This window comes from Micromys minutus (genome assembly GCF_963924665.1).
Source record: "Micromys minutus genome assembly, chromosome: 3".
In the NCBI taxonomy this organism is placed as follows: Eukaryota; Metazoa; Chordata; class Mammalia; order Rodentia; family Muridae; genus Micromys; species Micromys minutus.
Window position 1 is genome coordinate 77,501,932 of NC_137972.1, and position 17,637 is coordinate 77,519,568.

General features: G+C 38.6%; 1 protein-coding gene across 4 annotated transcripts in view; it reads left to right on the forward strand.

Moving 5' to 3' along the window:
* The window catches only part of AGBL1 (AGBL carboxypeptidase 1), an 889,014-nt gene that overhangs the window by 454,658 nt on the left and 416,719 nt on the right, over window positions 1–17,637 (forward strand). For all 4 annotated transcript variants that reach the window (XM_080914790.1, XM_080914793.1, XM_080914791.1 and 1 more), the window contains one exon: window positions 7,936–8,065. In XM_080914790.1, the coding sequence (XP_080770916.1) occupies window positions 7,936–8,065 (130 nt within the window). The remainder of the gene's footprint in view (window positions 1–7,935; window positions 8,066–17,637) is intronic.

Here is a 17,637-nt window from a genome sequence, read left to right on the forward strand (position 1 = left end):
TCTGTGGAAAAGTGTTTATCAGATTCCTCACAAACTCTGGTTCATCTCAAGACATGTAAGTTCTTAGAAATGAATGTGTGGGCTGTCAGTAGTTTCATTTAAATGTGTATCTACTTGTGTATGGTATTAAAGGCTATGTGAAAAGTTGAATGGTCTTATCACATGTCTTTGATGGACATGAGTATGTATGCTCCTCCTCACGGCATGCAAACTGTTCTGAAAGAAAGAAATAATAAAAGGTAGAAGGAAAGAAGAGAGAGAGAGAGAGAGAGAGAGAGAGAGAGAGAGAGAGAGAGAGAGAGAGAGAGAGAGAAAGGAGAGAGAAGGAATGAAAATTTAAACATGATTAAAATTGATCCTACCTTATGATAGTTTAAGTTGTTTTGTTGGAAGTTTGTTTTTACAAAATCGGATTTGTATATTAAGAGAAAATGCATTTATATTACACTCTGCATTGGTTTCAAATAAGAACCATGTCAGACACTATCAAGACTGTAGGAATCAGGATGTGCAGCTGTGGGTTGTAGCAGGACATTGGTTGCCATGCAGACATCTTGAGCTGCCTCTGCTCCAGGTGAGGGGTTCTAAATATCATCTGTTTAGAGTTCTCTTCAATGAGGGGGTAATGCTGCCCTTTCTAAAGTACATAGCTCCATTTTTAAAGGTTAATTTTCTTGCTTTCCTTCAGTACTGTGTGAAGCACCACATCTTTCACCTCATCATGCCCAGATGGAATTAGGACCCTAATTCACATGTAGGATTAGAAGTAGGATGCAGGGTGGTAAAGGCGCTGTGGGTGGGTGGAGATAATTTTGGGGTACAAAAATTGTAAAGAACAGTCTATTAATACTTAGATTGCTATATGTTAAAGCTTCAATTTTGAGAATTTCTTTTCATATATAAGTGCATTCATGTTTTAATGTGTGTGTGTATGTGTGTTTGTGTCTGTATTTGTGTCTCAGTGTGTATACATAGAGCCTCTAAAGAAACTTGACTTGACATTCACAGGAATACTGCTGCCTGCTTTGGTACAAAATCTCTCCTTGGCCTGGTCCTCATCAGTTAGGCTAAGCTACCTACTTAGCACGTTTCAAGATCCTTCTGTATCAACCTTCCCAGGGTTAAGAAAACAGGAAAGTTCCAGTATGCCCAGCAATTTTTGCAGTTTAGGGGGACCAAACTTAAGTCACAATGCTTACAAGACTAGAGCTTTACTGACAGAGATTCCTACAGCCTCTGGATATTAAATTTTAGTAAGGATGAATGAAGTTATAGTCAGTTGCTGATTAATCTAGGCGTGTTCAGTATTCGGCTAGCAGGATTTGTATGGCTAAGGACAGGTATAAGTATAGTCCTAAACTCATTTAGAAAACAAACAATCAAAATAAAACAATACAAAACTAAACTATGAAAACTCCCTGTGACTTTTGTCTAACTCAACTGAACAGTTTTTAATCATGGATAGTGTAGATGATGTTATGTCACGAGGATCAAAGTTTGGACACCCTAATAGTTTTCCCATTCTTGGGCTATGATGTGATCAATGTCTGGAAATTTCTTGTTCTCTGGAGTTGCTCAAGAATGACTTACTTGGTTTCTTTTGTTCTCCATTTTTAACTGTAAACATTTTGAGTTACAAATGATCTCGAGAGTATAATAAAATGCTCCAGAAAATACTTAAGCTTCCAAACTACCTTGAAATTTTTTGCCTTTTATTTCTCCTTTTCCACTTGAGAAATGTTCATTTGGGAAGCTCTGAGCACGGCATCTGGACAATGTGCCTCAATCTGGGCTGCCAAGTTCTAGAAGCTTCAATGCATCTCTGAGCTTTTGAATATATTTTCCTTCTGTACACACACTTTGTCCCAGTGTGGGATGTGCTTAGAATGATGAAAGTGCTTTCTCGATCCAAAACACACTGCTATTCCTAAGACTCCAGAGTTTGCAGTGCTGGGCTCTCTTGCTATCAATCCTGGCCTCATGTGTTCAGTCTACTGGGTACTTTCTCTCCATTGTTCAGACATAGATGGATGGGGGATTTTTGAATCATCTTTTTGTCTAACTCCAGTTGTGTAAGTTCTTTTATATGAAGGGACACAATCTCTCCCTTCATTTTCTAATTTATGACCCATTCTTTGCTTTGGAAACCCTGTTGGTTCATACTCTTCTTTCTGAAGTGATTATTTATAATTCTTGTCTTCCAGTGTCTTGGTGATCTCTGTGATTGGCTGATAAATATAAACTATATTTAGTGTTAAGAATATAATTTTGAGAAGCTGGGTCTGTTAGTATATACGCTGACTTGCAGCACTCTGGAGATGGAGGAGGCAGGATTATAAATGGAAGGGCTACAGAGTTAAGACTGCAAAAAGAGGAGAAAAGACATGATCAAGAAAAAAAAGTATGAGTGCCGTTAGTTGGGTAAATGTATGACACCGGGTTTCATGATGTAGCCTAGGTCACCCTACCTGTAACTTTATAGCTGAGGGTCACCTTGTATTTCTGACCCTTCTACCTTCATGTCCCCTGCTTCAATATCACACTAATTTGCCTGCATGCAGGGCTTGTTTTTCTTTGCTTTTAAAAAGAAAATATATGTCACCAAAATTCTAATTTTGAAATTTAAACAGTTAATGTTTAAATTTAATAATATTTCTACCTTTCTAGATCCCATCCAATCTCCCCCCCCCAGAAACCTTGACTCATTTATTATTTTCTCTACTTTTAAATTACAATCTATACAAACAGAACATCAGCAGAAGTCTTGTGTATTATTCTTTTAGGATGATGTCTACCTGACAGAGTGGGTAGGTAGTGTTACTGTAAGAACAGGCAAAGACGGTTCCTGCTGCACCAAGAAACCCTCATCTATAGGGCTTCAGTAGGTAGAGTAATAGCCGATATGCATGAAGCCTTTCATTTGATTACAAAAAGTACATAAACCAGTTTGACTATGGTAGCACATTATTGAAATCTTAGATTAGCAAGAAGCAGGATATTATTTATTCAAAGTGATCACTGTCTGTGACTTACCTGAGGCTTTGCCTCAAAAATAAACAAATGCACAGAAACATTCATGCTAGGACAAGATAATGAGCTCCTATTATGCCCAGGCATCTTAGCACCATGATTCTTATTATAATTCCAGATAGAGACTGAAAGATGAAGTGATTTGCATTTGATGGGTTTCCTGGGATACAGGTATTTCAAGGCTACATTGAAATATCTTGATATTTGGGCTCTAAACTACTGCATTTTGTGCACCTAAAATTTATTATAAATGATAATATTTAAACTTAAGCTAAAAAAATGGAAGACTAGGCTGGGGATATAGCATTATTGGTAAAGTGTTAACCTAGGATTACTGAAGCAAATTCCCTGATTTTGATCCCCAGAGGGTCATAAATTAGTATAGTGACACATACACTTAGGAGGCAAGGCAAGAGAGCCAAAGGTTCAAGGTCTTCCTTGGCTATCTAGAAAGTTTGAGGGCAGTATGAAAAATATGCAAGTTTGTCAGAGAGAGACAAAGAAAGAGAGAAATAGAGAGAGAGAGAGAGAGAGAGAGAGAGAGAGAGAGAGACAGAGAGACAGACAGAGAGACAAAGAGACAGAGAGACAAAGAGACAGAGAGGCAGAGAGACAGAGAGACAGAGAGGCAGAGATAGACAGAGAGACAGAAATATAGACAGAGACACAAAAATAGACAGAGATAGACAATAAGAGAGACAAACAGAGAGTCAGAGACACAGAAACAGGGAAAAAGGCAATGAGAAAAATGCAAAGAAACAAGGAAAAACAAACAGAGAGAGAGAGAGAGAGAGAGAGAGAGAGAGAGAGAGAGAGAGAGAGAGAGAGAGAGAGAGAGAGAGAGACAGGGACATATGGAGAGACAGACATAGGTACAGAGAGGAAAGAGTAAGAAAGAGAGAGGGGTTGATGAAACTGAGGAGGACTATTTATATCATATTAACCATATGAGAAGGAGATATGTGATTTTTTTTATTTATGAAAGCTTGCCATTTTCAGTGTGGGAGAATAGCGTTCATCATTCCTTGCTCTTCCTGTAAGAAAGCAAGAATTCAAACTCTATCTGTGGGATGACCCCTTCTCAGAAATTACAGACTCCGAATGTCTTGCCAGCCCATCATCACTGTCCATCTGCTAACTCTCAGCACATCGAAGCGGCAGCTGTCATTGCAGAAATGCTACAGTAGATAATAAGATGGGGTACATTTTCGTCTTCACATGCTTAAAACAAATCCCTGTAAAGAGCAACAGCAGCTCCTATGACTACAGGGATCTCAGGCATCATTAACATAAAATGCCAAATGGATTTGCAGATTGGGAGCAAATGGATTTGCTTTAAAAGAAAAAGCTCTAAAGGCAGGTGTAGTACATACACATTGTGATTGTCGGCAGTTGCTGAGGTGTAGGAAATATCAAAGCTGTAGGCACATACAGAGATACCTCCAAATCACAGCCGCACATGCTGCCCTGAAAACAAATGCAAGCATGCATGCTTCTCAAACTGCACAGCCAAGCTTTGCCACTGGGGTGGTCCAACTGCTTATCCCCGAAAAGAGCCACTAAACAAAACTATCCCTAAAATAACAGTTTTCTGACGTCTGTATAATTTTCACGGTTGCATCTCTATCCACATGCAGATCATGGACAATCTTATTTTTCCTCCATAGCCCTGGCTAGTAGCCTAAAGAGTAATCAGTAATTCCCTTTGTAATTTTTTTTTATTTTGATTAATTCTTTTCCGTTTCATTCCACTGCCTCAACCATGAAGTGTGCTCAAATCGAATAAACTTCAAAGCAGATCACAGCCCCTTCTCTGTGATCCCAGGTGAAGGTCCTTCTCTTTTCATTTCACCCTGGCTGAGCCTCTGAATGTTATTCATAGGCAGTATAATTCAGATGAGGCGAGGAGACAATGGACATGGTCAAAACGGAGCTGCTCTTCTCTGCCCATTGAGGGCAGAGATGGAGAGAGAGGATATAGAGTACATGTGGCTGCGGATAGAGCTGTGACTATAGTGGATGTAGATGGAAAGAGGACTCTGCAGCTCAGTGTCTGCGAAGACACCAATGATAGATAGTATTTCATTTGATCCTCGAAACAATCCAGAGTAGACCAGGGTTTGGTGGTACATGATGATGAAGCCTGTGATGATGATGACCTTGGGAAGCAGGATAAAAAGATAGACTTTTCCTATGTGACAATACTGATTATAAATGAGGTCCCCAAATCCCATACTCAGTGATGGAGCCAGGAGCTAGAAGTAGATCTTCATAATCAAAACTTGGCTGGTTTCTAGTTGCAACAGAGAACTTTATTTTCTTTATTTTTTAAGAATTATGGTAAAGAATTGTGTTTCTATGTAGATGTTGCACCTGAATTTGGTCTCCAAGGAGCTGAGGGAAAAAGAAAGAGAGATGAAATTGCAGAATTGTTGGATGCTGAATACATAACAATACATGTATTTTTTTTGTTTACATAAACAGGAATGCCTTGAAGGACCTAGGTTCCTTTCACCATGGTCAGTGTTACAGAAAAAATACAGTTTGTATGGTTGATGAGAATCCAGGTCAAGGCAAGACAAATCACAGAGCAGTTACAGTATTTTTAGACTTTTGAATTCCTTGATTTGAGAGTAAAAACCTAATTGAAATGAAAAAACACACCAAGATCAAGTCTGTCATGCTTTTCCTTTCTACTGTTATTGGCATTAAATCTCTCTCTCTCTCCTTCTCCCTCTTCATTTCCTTCTCTCCCCTCCCCCTTTCTCTTACACACACACACACACACACACACACACACACACACACACACACACCTGTAATCTGTTGCTATGTAGCCAATGATAACATTGAACATTTGATCTTCCTGCCTCTCCTTCCTGACATTGGAGCTCACAGACATGCACTATCCTACCTGGCTTATGTTGTGCTGGGGATGGAACAGAGGATATCTTGCATTGTTAAACACTGTTACCAAGTTAGCTACATCCATAGACTCTCAAGTAAAATATTTTATGACATAATTAGGATAAATAGATTATTGAATATTTTCAATTTCTAGTGGTTTCTAAGAGAGAGCTTATAAGCACCTGGAAACTAATGCAGATAGATGATTTTAGAGGATGGAGATATTATAATAAAAGAGCTTGAACCATTTCATCTCCAAGATTAATTTCAAATAGGTCAGTGGATTTAAAAGGAAAAGTGTATTTGCTTCTATAATTAAATGCCAGCACAAAAATTTATTTTCTATTATTTACTTAATACCAATTATAATAATTTTTATCTTTTTTGAGAATTTTATCCAAGAGTTCATTCACTATTTACCCCATTTCCTCTCATAAAAACCTTTAAAATTCATTCTTTTATTGTTTTTGTTACACACAAACACACACACACACAAACACACACACACACACACACACACACACACACACACACACACACACCACTGAGTCCATTTACTGTTGTTGAGCATATGAACTAGAGTTTAGAGTTGACCACTTGGGATTAGGTGAATTTTCAAGGGCCTTGCCCCTGAATGAAACAGATTAACTGTTTCTCCCTCTCTTCTTCCTCATTAATTAACTATGGCTCTCCATTTAGGGATGGAAATTTGTAAAATTGCATTCCCTCTCAAAGTTGGCTCTCTGACAAATGTCATTATACAGTTTTACACTGTTGACTAATACAGTTCCTCTTTGAATTTTAACACTACCACCAATTATTTTTGCCCCTAATGGAGCAAGCCATCACTTCATTCAGTCTAATAAGGACAAAGTAAATAAAAATATTATTATTGCAAATTTCTCAGAAATGGTTTTATAAGGACTCTTACAACAACAAACAGAACTGGAATTTCTTAGTTGGGGAGTTTATGAAATTTTGGGGACAGGGATAACCTGCTGAAAGTTACATAGGTGGGAATGCGTAGATCTAGGGAACTTGGTCAAACATATATCAGGCACACGTGTTCAGAAGAAACCAAGCCATTTCATTCTGGTGGAGATTGGAAGAGTATTAGTGGGAGGGGACTCTATAGTGGTAGTTCTGGTAGTGGAGATGATGTGTTGGTCCCTTTGATCTGTAGTATCCTAGTGGTTCACCATCTATGATAAATGCTGTCATAGGAACCATAGCCATCACAACCAGGAACAGAGCCATGATAGCTATCACAACCAGAAACAGAGCCTCTCGATCAGTTGCTTCTGATAAATATTTTAGTTATCTTGAGGTCATGGGATAACTCTCCCTGGAAGCTTTGTTACTTGGTTAAGAAGTAAATAATCTTTGAAATTAATTAACATCTTAGCTTTGACTATGAGTATCCTCAAGGAACATACAATATTGAGGTTGGTTCTGGTAGTTTCAAGGATTTCCCAAGAAGGAATGTATGGGCTAGAGGCAAAGAGTCCTGGGTATAAATCTTTAGTTATATATCTTAGGTCACCTGTTTCTTCCCTGTGGTGTATAATATTGAGTTTCAGAATGCTATTGGGCCATCTAGAAATATTGTATTTTACCATACTGTGTCTGCTATCTTGAGCTCAAATTAGTTATTTGTAGAACTAAAGGATCTAAAGAGTCGTACATTGACTTCCTTTTCTTCCTTGTTTTTTTAACGGATACATACAGTGGAAAATGATGTTTCCCAAATTTTGTCTTAAAGCACTATTAACCCTGTTCTAAGTCAAATGCAGTTTCTAGTTCCCACAGCTGCAGATATCTAGGCCACTCCAGATTCATCCAGTACAGATCTGTAGCTTCCTGGACATCTGGAGCTGGTGGCAGAAGTCAGAACGAAGTTGGATTCATTAGTTTAATTGTCTGTTAGCTTGGGTTTTATTTTGTGAAGCTATTTTTTGGCTAAATGTCTGTCTCTTTGCTTATTGTTCCTTCCTGAAGTCACAGATGCTCACTGAGAGGCGAGGATCTCAACAGACAGTGGCTTTTTCCCCAAGCTCATCTCCAACCAACCATCTACCATGCCAAATGTCTCCTCCACTACCTAAGCAGTACCGGCCGGGGACCTGTGGTGAGTCAGTCACCTCCTTCTTTTCATACTATGATGAGGTTCCTTTTAACCTCCAGGACATAGCTCATTATCTGTCAAGGCAAGAAAAATAGTCAAAGAGAACAAACATGATGGGAACTTTAATTCTGGGTTTATTATGATAATTGTTATATTAAATGACCACAATTTGAATGGCTTAAAGTGATAGAACTCCTCACATCACATTTCTGGGGGTTAGCAGTTGAAGATCAAAGAGTTGGCAAGCTGTTCTGATGCTGGTGACTTTAGCACTCCCACCCTTTTCTTGCAATGTGCTATAGCTACCAGCAGTATTTAGCTGTCATGGGTTTATGGTGGCTCACTGGACTCATCACTTATGCCTTCACCATCTGAACTTGGGCCCTGGTAGTCTGCACTCCCCTCTTCTAAGGGCATTCATCATTGGGTTAGGACAAGGATTCAGTTTAACCTTAGCATTGCTTTATATGTTAAGATGCATAATACCCTGTACAAGACCATATTCTCAGGCTCCAGGGATTAGAGTTGCAACATACATTTTATGAAGACCCAGTTCATCTCATGATAGGTCCAGAACAATGGCTTAATACTTACTGGTAAAAACTGGAAATTTTTCTAGTTTTATTTGTACATTATTAAACTAGAAAAATATTCTCACATGTTTTTAAGACAATTTTAGCACTGTTCTAGGTTGTTTAATATGTAGGATTTCCTCTTCAGTCCCAGGTACTTATGCAACTGATGACAGACAATCTGAAACCAGAGGCTGTAGTTCCAGATAAGAAAAAATGGCAACAGCGTGGCCTATGGGAATATTCATGTATGGTGCACAAACTGTGACCAGGTCTAGCTACAGAAATGTGAGGTCAAATTCCACATGTAGAGCTTAACTAAAAGTGAAGCAATGTCAGGATGAATAGTTCAATCAGAACCTATATTGTAAAGCTTCTACTGAGGGTGCTTAAGAAAGAACCTAAGGAGCTGAAGGGGGTTGCAACCTCATGGGAAGAACATTATCAACCAACCAAACCCTCCAAAACTCCCATAGAGTAAAACACCAACCTTTGTGCAAACTTTGAGAGACCTATTGATCCAGTTGCATATGTAGATGAAGACAGCAGTGTCTGGCATCAATGTGAGAAGAGGCTTTTGTTCCAGGGAGGGCATGTTTTCCCAGTGTAGCAGAATGCCAGGGCAAAGGGGTGGAGAGAATGATTAGGAGGGAGTGCACCTTTGTGAAGGCAAATGGAGGGGGAGGAGGTTGGGAGCAGGGCAAGGGAAAGGGATAACATCTCAAATGTAAATACAGAATAACTAATACAAATGATATGTTTAATGAATTCTGGAAAGGTATATAAGACTCGCACTCCAATTTCAAGAGATGAACACATAAAGTGCTTTCTCTAAGGCCATTAAAATGTATACAGTAGAACAAAGATTCAGTTTTGCTGTGTTTTTGATGCTGAGGTATAGCCTCCCTTGTGACTTATTGTTTGAGTGTGTCCAGGTGACCCACCTCCAAGTTCAAAGATTCTTCAGGACTCATGGGACTCAAAATAGTTGTTAACTTATACTTGTAGTGTATTGTGGTTAAAAGACATTAAAATCAACATGTGTAAAAGGCAACATGATAATGTCCTCTTGGAATAGATCCCAATTCTCTGACAACAGTGTTGCTACCAATCAGCTAAGTTTACCTGAACTTGGTGTAAGGGTATTTTTGTTTGAACTTATTATTTTAATTATATTTGCTTATGTAATATACTGTGGGATTCAATATATGCATATGATAAATAATGGTCAAGTGAAGACTCATAATATTCCTATCTACTTTTAAAAAAATGTGGTCATAGAAAGAAATCCATGTCCATCCTCCTCCAGTTTTCAAACTCTTGCCTCCTGGTTCGAGACTTGCACCAAAACTCACACCACTAGCATTGGCAACCTGACATGCTACAAATCCCCAGCTAATGAAAGATAATTTCGTCTACCATAGCATTCCAAGGGTTTAAAGGTTTATTCCCCAAAGCTCATAAATAGACAAACTTTTGTTTAATCCCTTCACCACTCCACTGCTTTGATTAGCTGAGTCAACTTCTTTTAGGCACATAGAACAACAGTATTGCCCCTTCCCCCAAGAACATAAATTGAATCCTGGTTCAAATGTTCAATAATGTGCTGTTGCCATCCCTGCTTCCAAGGATCCCTGCATCTAAGGAGGCAGTGTAATCTCTGATGGTCATTGTGTACATCAAGTTCTACATTGCAAACCTCCAGTCTCATGGTTGAAAGCTGGAGAAAGGCTGTTTCTCTCTTTGTGGGAAGCTTTAGCCTCCAGGAGAAGAGAATGATTTGAAAGGGAAGAATCCCATATCTGATACACATTTAAACACATGCACATGTTAAGTCCTCAGCAAAACAGCATTTCTTTCTGCTCTGACAATCTCTAATTGAAGAGCAGAGCGTTTATTTTAAAGACTGGCAGGTGAAAGGCTTGTTTAAAAGTATAAATAAACATTAATTAGCTATAAACATGACAGCCGCAGACTTGTTTCCTGCTGGGACCATCTGAGAGGTGGGTGAGAAACAGCTGAGTACTAAATGCTATTCCCAGTGTTACAGAGCTCTGTAGCAGGCAGGATGCCACCCTTTAGGTTCCTACAGAGCTATATTTAACCTGCCACCTGCCATCAGTTGCGTCACTGCCACTCACTTGCCCTGGTCCTGTCCTGACCGGAAAAAAAGAGTCCCTCTCTTTCCACATTGATTTTTAAGTTCTTTGGCATGAGATATGTTGACTCTGCCCAATGTCTAGGTCTTCAGAGAATGTTTATGGAAGCACTGGAAAAACACTCTGTGATGGCTGGGAAGATGCACCCTTCACAGGTGCTACTCAGGTGTTTGACTCTTGGGTTAATTGATACCAGTTGCAAGAACCAGGGAGATGGAAGTCATGGCCCTGATTCTTCTGAGGATTTCTAAAGAACAGGCAATTTGCCTCCATTCTATCCTCTTTCTCGCGAATCTGGGAAGTCATCTTACTTTGGTACATTAACTCATACTCTGCAGTTGTAAAGACTAAAGTAACCAGGGATGCAAAGCCTATATACATATTTTATTTAATTTTTAATTTATAAAAAATATTTTAATATTAATAATATGTATAATGCATTTTTTAAAAACCCAGCCCCACTCCACCTTCTCGCATATTACCCACCAAACTTCAGTTCCACTTTTGTGTGCTTTAAAAATAATTTAATGCCAACAGAATCCATTTAGTGATGACTGCATGTGCATAGGTCTGGGACCAACAACTAGGGCATACATCTCAGGTCCTTTGTCCCTAGAAAAATGATTCTTCTTTAACCAACATCCATCAGATTTCAACTGGTCCTTAGATAGCACGAGACCACAAGAATATTTCTTCTATCAATATTTTTTCCAGTGATCCCTCAGATTTCAGAAGATAGGGCATCTTATGCAAGTCTCATTTAGAATTTAACGTTCCACTGTCTTATTTCTACACATCAGATGGTTGCAGATTCTCTGTATTAATCTACACATCATTTAAAAAGAGGATTGACATATACAATTATCTAGGTGCATAAAGATAGCAACTCTGGGGATGTTGGTTCTTACTATGTCTATTTAGCAGAATAAGATTGTTGGTTGCTTTATGATCATAATGGACTAAGATAGGGGAAGCAGCTCTTAAAAGAAACATGTTACCCTGTGATAAAATGGTAAGAGAGGTTTGTGTGTGTGTGTGTGAAATTTTTCTAAGACATCTGGGATACAGATGAAGAGTTGAGAAGGATTTGTGGAAGGACTAGGTATTGATGCTACTTCAGCTGTGCTTGAAGGGTAAGCTGGTTTATGGGGGAGAGACTCCTAGGTCTTATGAACCTTCTTGTACCTGTTTTCCATTTTATTGAACCCAGAATGGATGTTCTTGTTCAGATGTTGGACTCATGTAATATTATCTAGATAGTTTTATAACTGAAGTTCTCTCTTTCTAACTGACACTACATTGTCTCAGGTTGACAATGAAAACTAACCAGGACAGTAATCAAAACAACACCTCCCCAAATTAAGAAAATCCAATTACCTGCTGATATATTCAATAATATGAATCAAAAGTAAAACAGTATGTTAACTGAAAGAGAGTGGGCATGAAGGATACATCCTGAATGTTTGTTTATCAAGTATAAGAAAATGGGAACTTAAGAACTGGGAAGAAGACTGTATCTTTAGGTTTAGGAGAGAACTTCTAGGTAGTAAAAATAGTCTCTATCATGATTAAACACACAGTTATACCAAATTTGCTGAACTATATATTCAGTATTCATACTTTCTAGTAATGTAAAATATTTGCTTCAATAAAGAAACATCGAAAAATATACAAAGCGAGAATACAGAATCTTAAAATGCAGCCAGGGTAAATTTGAGAGCATAAGATTGGGCTGGTTTCCCCAGAAAGGTGCAAGTCAAGAAAGACAACGTTGTCAAAACCTACAGAAGATAGTGAAGTTGTCGTTTAGAAGTTAGGAATACTCAGACAGAGAGGAAGCATGCCAGCAGGGAAATCCAATGAAGCAGACAAGTTCAAGAATCAGCTGTTAAGAGGCATTGCGCTGCTTCCTGTCTTTGAAAATGCACACAAGAGGTAGGAGACCCTTGACCCAGGGGAAAATCCAGAACAGCATCACCAGTGGAAGATAGCTCTCAGGCTACAGCCAGGTCATGGGAAAATACACAAACGGTCTCCGATGAGTTGCCATGTTGCAGCCAGTCTTGCCCTTGGGCTGCTGCCAAAAGCTAGGGCTTCAGGATTAGGAGAGGTATTGATTCCCATCCTCATGGCTCTTGCTTTGTGAGTGTATGTTGATAAAGGGATCTCAGAGCTCTTTGAAGAGCTCATTGATTTTCATTTACAACTCACACAAGCTGGGCTGCCTTCTGCCAGAGGACAGGACAAGTGTGTGTGTGTGTGTGTGTGTGTGTGTGTGTGTGTGTGTGTGTGTGTTTTCTTTCTCTAGAACCCAATGAAATACGAATTTTCTCTATGTAACTGATTTTCCTTCTTGTATTTGAATCCTCCATCATATTTGATAGAAAAGGCACCTAAAAAGAAGTGGGGAAAGATCACATGTCTCTAAGACCCATTTACTCAGAGCTCAAGACACTTAGTACTGTTTTATGTTTGGCACTGTATTCCTCACAAATGGCATAAGAAACTTTTGTTTCTTTCCTTATATCTGTTGCTTGTTAAAGGACTAAATCCAGAACTTTCTACTCCTTGTATTTGAAGAGTTTATGGGGAACAAGTTACCTTCAGTCATTGCTACTGTGATGGGTAGAGGAGAGTATAATGTCCATATAAGTGTTGGAAGAAAGAAGTCACTTCAATTCTGATTCCTTTTATTTATAATGACTCCTTGCTAGCAAAATAAAGGACTCTATTTAAAAATCTGTGTTTTGCTATGCATTTTTTGACACAGATAACATACATAGAAATGAATTGCCAAAGTTTCTTAGATTGACTATGTTAAAAACTCAAGGCTACTTTTTGTGTCTCTCCTGTTTGTGTCTTCCATTTACCTTTTAAGTACCATGGAAGGGTGGTCCTACACATTCAGGGTCCTACACATGCCACAGGTAAAGCCAGCCCAATTTCCCAAACAGATATGAACATTTGGTACTTTTGCATGAGATGGAATAACAGGAAAATAGGAACATGTTCCTGAATCAATGCTTCCCTGGAGACATCATGATCACTTTTTAAAAGTTTTGTTTGGTTTTGTTTCATTTTGATTTTTTTGTTATCTTATTTATTTATTTTCCAAATGTGTCCGATTTTTGAGTTTCCCCTCTTTAATCCTGCTAGCCTCCTTCCCCAGCCTCTATGAGGATGCTCCCTTCTACCTATACCTGCCTCACCACCCTAGCATTGCCCTACACTGGGGCATTGAGCCTCCACAGGACCAAGGGCCTCCCTTCACATTGACGCTAAGGCCATCCTCTGCTATATATGCTGCTGAAGTCATGGGTTTCTTTATGTATGCTCTTGGGTTGGTGTCCATGAGCACTTTTAGTGTGATCTGGTAGAAACAGCAGAGGGTTGAGGCTGCAAATTGAGACAGGGTGACAAGAGCTGGGTAAAATGGGACAGTTGAATGGGTTTTGCTTGGCGTTGTTCTCTAGGGAAAGGACAAAAGTCAGTGCAGAGGTTTCAGATGAAGCTGGGTAGATGGTTTGTGTGTGTCACAGGGTGGAGGGGCACCTTTATTTTTTTCAGCTGTCCAAAATATTATTCAAAGACTGTTCACCTTGTGAGTAGATAAATGTGACTGTAATAGTTAACAGGTTCTCACTCTTAAAGTAAAACGTGCATGGGCCAAAGTACAGTCAACCTCTGGGGCCAAGATCACCACAAATTCTCAAGAGGATGATGCAAGACTACGGTAAACTTTCCTGTACTCAAAAGGTAACCACATGGTGAGCAAACATACAAACTCCCTCGTGCTATAAGCTTACCCAGATAACTTGAAAACCTATTGTAGATCCAGAAGACTAGTCTGGGTCTTGCCTTCTCATAGACAAAGAGGGTTTGCTAGCCTAGCTTTTCTGGCAGGCACATGATATACAGATAAAGATTGCAGCAAGATCTCACTCAGACTGAGAAGTTTGATGTGCTGAGTTTAAAGGTGGCACCAGAGCTACTGATTCACACACTTTACTTGTATAAATTGTGGAAGAGAATCATATCAGCCCTTAAGCACTTGCCCAGGGCTCTCTGCAGACCTCTGCCATGGTGTCAAACTTACCACTCAGGGACAGCCAACAATTGACAGACTATGAAACAGTTAATTCAAGACCATGACAGTAATTCTCTGTTTGCAAATTAACAATAATTATATTGTCCATTTTCACTGGTGGAACCACTATTTTTAAATGTTTGATTGTATAAAACTTTTAGAGCCAGAGTAATCAAAGTTTGAGATAAATCAGGTCTCATTTTCTATGGGCATCCAAGGGCAAGAAGTGTAACTTCCTGTGACATTGGTGGATGTGAAATGGCAGCATCTTCCTTGAGAGATATTTATACTAATTGTGGATGAGTGTAAGATCTTAGCATGGTAATCAGCCCATGTCAGACATTCTAATAGATATAAAGCATTAAAATTACTGAGTTAGTGGTATGCACTCAATACAAAAGAAAGCAAAATATTGAACTGTATATTTTTGGTTACTTTATATGAGGTTTTTCAATATAATTGAGAAGAAAACCTTGATGTTGCCCGTGGCTACTCTTGTCTATCATTGGATGTCACTTACAAGTTAGATAACATGTTATCTATGGAGAAAGTGCAGTAAAGCATTGTTATCTGTGAATTGTGTGTCCCAAGATACTAGCAAATGTAGGTTGAAATATTTAGGGGAAAATAGTTGTGCTAAACATTGCATCTTTTCCTTCCATTATTACCTTAAAAATAGCAATACATACAGTGTTATAACTACATAGCATCTATGATATGTTAGGTATTTTAGGCAGTATAAAGTTCATGTAAAGTATTTGGAAGCTTTATATAACTTATATGCAAATATAATGTTATTTGCACAAGGAATTAAATTATTTATGTTTTTATTAATTAATTTATTTATTTTTGTTGTCTATGAGGGCTCCTGAAACAGACACTTTGTAGATTCTTGGAGAAGACTACATAGTAGGGAAGGCTAGAATATGCAGTTTGCAGAAAGGGCTCTTGGACTGTAACTGCTTATGTCACCAATATCATTTCCCTTATAGAGATATTTACTATTCTCAGAAACATGGGCTGAATGCTGCCTGCCCAGTGCTGTGTACAAGTGGAATCTCTAGGGCTTTATGAGCTTTGGTTGGTTTAATTGGAAGTGTTTCTCTTTGGGGATTCTATCACATTCTCCAGAACTTGCCTTCTCCCAGATCCAGCCTTGCTTTCATTTTCCTGTGGCAATTGTATAAATAATGCAGAGGTCTCACTGCTGAGAGGGAGCAATGAGACCCAGATGTCAAGACTGGGAAACACAGCAGCTCAAAGCTGGCAAAGCAGAGCAGTAAACACAATCAGACCTAGGTGAGCCAAGGGGACCTGGGGAGATGCTAAGGGAAGTGTTTGAACAGGGTTAACATCATGAAGGTAAAGACCCAATTAGCTTGCAGAGAAACCAGACTTGGAGCAAGAGAGGAAGAAGGAAAGGAAACAAAGGTGTGTACAGAGCATAGTAATGTGATCTTGTCAAATTCTTTGCTGCATGAGGAATGACACAACTCACATTTTCATGAATTTAATTAACCTTGCAATTAAGCTCAGACAAAATTGCTTGGGAGAAGTCCTAGGGCAAGGGATAGGGTGTAGAGCCATAATCCAACACGTACCACTTACCTTGAATGGAGAAGACATTAAGACCCTGGGAGGGGAATCAGTTTAGCCATGAGTCAGAAGCCAAAACCAAGCACTTTAGCCCAAGCAAAATTAAACAACACTTGTATGAAGGCTTTAAATCCCTATTTCTGTTTTTTATTGCCTTGGAAAATAGTACAGTTATTGATTATTAATTGGATATGATCCTGGTTTTCCTCCTGACTCAAATGCTTTGAAACCTACTTCAACAGTCCAGGAACCCATCCGAAAACCATAGAATGGTGCATAAATGCACCACTAACCAGCCTATGTCTCTAGCTTCCTAAAATCCAGTCTTGATTCCTATTCTGCTTACTCTGAATTATTGTGATTCCTCAAAGGCATCAACATTCTTCTACATTCTCCTTTACTTGGTAAGATTTATCTGATGTTGTAAAATATCCCTCTGGCTTGCAGGACCAGCATACTACACTACTGCTGAGGCTCTACTCCTTGGAATGACATATAAAACAGTCTTCTCTGGAAGTAGTAAATTTGGTTTTTAGTTTAATTTCCAGAGAGTTTAGTTTATCCTTACATTAGGTTTCTCTTCTGGCTACCACATTTGTTAGCTTTTGGAATCATTCCCACCAAATAGCTTCTGGATAGATAAACATAGAAAGGAAAAAATGGTGTTTGTGTGTTGAGGAAAATCAGATCTAAACTTTTAGTCACATACTCAATAATTGAAACTTTAGCAAGGTATGTATTTGAAATTCAGTGTTCTTATTTAAAATGGGGACAATGATGCCTGCGTCATCATGTGATACTGTTATAATCATCATGAGATACACATAGTTATAAATTCATGAAAATATTTATAATTTTTAGTTCTATGACATCCATTTTGTATACTTTCTTGACATGCTAGCTGGCACCTCATAAGTGTTGGATAAATTAACAATTTATTATTGTTGCTCTGGAAGGCAACACTGAGTTATGTTAAAATTTTAATTTTCGTGCCACATAGCAGGCAAGCATTTTTGTTGTTGTTGTTGAATACATTGATGTGTCAGATAAGATTGCTCATTGATCTATGAGTATTGTGGTCTCCAAAATGGGCATGGTCACCACTGTTTAGGCAAAACATTTTGCCAGAAGAAAATGCAAGTATCAAATCTTCAAGTAAAA